A 2,555-nucleotide genomic window follows, 5' to 3' on the forward strand; every position below is an offset into this window, starting at 1 on the left:
CACCACCACCACCACCACCACCACCACCCCATCCCCCCAAAAAGTGTAGCTACGCCCCTTGCTGCCTTTGGTCAAACTTTGAAAAAAATAATTATTCCAACTGTGTTTGTGAAGGACTCTCAGCTACTACCACCTCAAATTGTAGCTCGATATCTGTAAAACTGACTGAGTTATATTAATCTTTGTGTTGGTTAAGGTCAATTTTCTGGTAGTTTTATTGCAATATGTCCAGTGGTTTATGAGATATTTAGCTAACAGACAAACAAGGTTAGCGATAATAAATAAAGGTTTAAAGGGTTTTTTCAGTACAAACACATAATGTGATAGGATAGATAAATAGCTCAAAAGCTGCCCTTGCTTGGGTCAAATTGACCCTTGAGACCCCTACTTAGCCTCCGGGAGTCAGCAGCAGCAAGGAGGGGTGACGGGGCGGAAAACAACCGGCGGCACTGCGCCTTTAATCAGTCCTCCTCCGGCTCATCCACCGTGTTGCACTTCTCTTCTCTTCCCCATTTCGCTGCTTTGTTTCATCATTGTCGCTCCCTTATTTTATTATTTTCTTCCTTTATTTGTTTGAATCATGGCTGCTCACGCTACCGAAGAACCGTTCCCGTTTCACGGACTCCTGCCCAAGAAAGAAACCGGCGCTGTCTCTTACCTCACCAGGTTCCCCGACTACGATGGGCGAGGAGTGCTCATCGCCATCCTCGACACCGGCGTGGATCCGGGGGCCCCCGGCATGCAGGTACCTCTAACCGGTCGCCTCGTGTTAGCTTCTGCCGAGCTGCTAATGCTACTAGCCAAGAAGCTAAAAGGCCGATGACATTTGTACAGTCACTCAACAGCAGCATTTAGCCCGTTAGCTAGTTAGCTTAGCCGTGGAAGAAAGGCGAAACACCCTTATAATTTATATGACAGCCAAAATAATACAAATAAGGCAGTAGCAAATATTTTTACCTGCTATGAAATAGTGATTTAATACCAAAACAATGGGATTTTACAGTATTTAACAATAAAGTTAGCATGCTAACCTGAAAGCTAATAGCCGAATTTGACCGCTTACCTTACCGTGTTTACAGTTGTCAGTTGGTTAGAGTTACACACAAGTGTCTCTAGCTGCTAAAACAACTTATATTACCTTACCACGAGTTAGTTATCAGATAACTGAGGCTTTTGACGTTTTAGCTGCCCAATTATATTACAACATTAATTAGCAAGTGATTATAAAATAGTAATATTTTAGAAAAAATCGAGCATCCTTCCCAGTATAAACTTAAAGGGACATTAAAGTGCAGTTTAATAATAACACTGACTTAATATTAGAATTTATGAAGCTTAACAGATGAATAAATTCTGAATGAAATGCAATAAGGTGCTATAACAGGCTATGCAGTTACAGCAGTAATTACAAAACACATCTTAATCTCCTAATTTTATTCTGTAAATAGGTTTGTATGAAAGAAGATAAGTCATTGCAAAATACAGGAAGCTTCTGTGCGTCAATGTGGTTTGAGAGGGGGAGTCTGAAAGAAAGAAAATAGAATTGTAGAAATTATTTTTGCTTTTCTTGCTGCTTTAGGTCACAACCGAAGGGAAGCCAAAGATCGTGGACATTATCGATACAACAGGAAGCGGCGACGTGAACATGACCACAGTGGTAGAACCCAAAGACGGGACAATCRGCGGTCTCTCAGGCAGAACGCTTAAGGTTCTTTTATGTTTAAAAAACTTTTTTAAAACTGAATGCATAACTGCTGTCACCTCAGAAATGTTCTATTASACCTTCATCTCAAGCCATTTTTATATGAGCTTATGTTTTTTAAATGTCTTCCAGATCTCTCCTGCCTGGGTCAATCCATCAGGGAAGTATCACATCGGAGTTAAAAATGGCTACGACTTCTTCCCAAAGGCTCTTAAGGAAAGAATACAGGTAGGAATATATGACATAATTCCTGTTCTAGTTCCGTCATAGTTATATATTTTTCATTTTGTTTTATTTTTGTTTTTTTGCACAGAGCCTAGACCGCGCTTTCTATGTTTTTATGTGAATTTTTGTCATAATTTTGCAACTAGAAAGAGCGAAAAGAGAAGCTGTGGGACCCACCGCACAGAGCTGCCCTCGCCGAGGTTTGTCGCAAGACGGAAGAGTTTGACCTCGCTCATCCGACGCCCTTACAGGTCAGGCCCACAAACCCCGAACTCGTCGTGTTTTTCACRACTGCGGTTCACATCCATCATCCTGCCTTTCTCTCTCCAGATGGAGAAGCTGCAGAAAGAAGAGCTGCAGTGTCAGTCAGAGCTGCTGGCGTCGCTGGAAAAGAAGTACAGCGATCCTGGTCCGGTGTTTGACTGTGTGCTTTGGCATGATGGCACCTCGTGGAAGTAAGCCGTCCTCTTTTGTTACTTCACTACCTACTATTGTTTACCTGTTTACATTTATATACACTCACCGGCCACTTTATTAGGGACACCACGCTAGTAACGGGTTGGACCCCCTTTTGCCTTCAGAACTGCCTCAATTCTTCGTGGCATAGATTCAACAAGGTGCTGGAAGC

The 2,555-nt window shown here is 42.3% G+C and overlaps 1 protein-coding gene across 1 annotated transcript in view; it reads left to right on the forward strand.

The window, feature by feature from the left end:
* Window positions 1-381: 381 nt before the first annotated feature.
* The window catches only part of tpp2 (tripeptidyl peptidase 2), a gene marked incomplete in the record, with an annotated part of 27,056 nt that continues 24,882 nt past the window's right edge, over window positions 382-2,555 (forward strand). Inside the window, 5 exon segments of the mRNA XM_014003043.1 lie at window positions 382-745; window positions 1,580-1,708; window positions 1,835-1,930; window positions 2,074-2,178; window positions 2,258-2,382. Of these exon segments, the coding sequence (XP_013858497.1) occupies window positions 581-745; window positions 1,580-1,708; window positions 1,835-1,930; window positions 2,074-2,178; window positions 2,258-2,382 (620 nt within the window).

This window comes from Austrofundulus limnaeus, unplaced genomic scaffold (assembly GCF_001266775.1).
Source record: "Austrofundulus limnaeus strain Quisiro unplaced genomic scaffold, Austrofundulus_limnaeus-1.0 Scaffold16, whole genome shotgun sequence".
NCBI lineage: Eukaryota > Metazoa > Chordata > Actinopteri > Cyprinodontiformes > Rivulidae > Austrofundulus > Austrofundulus limnaeus.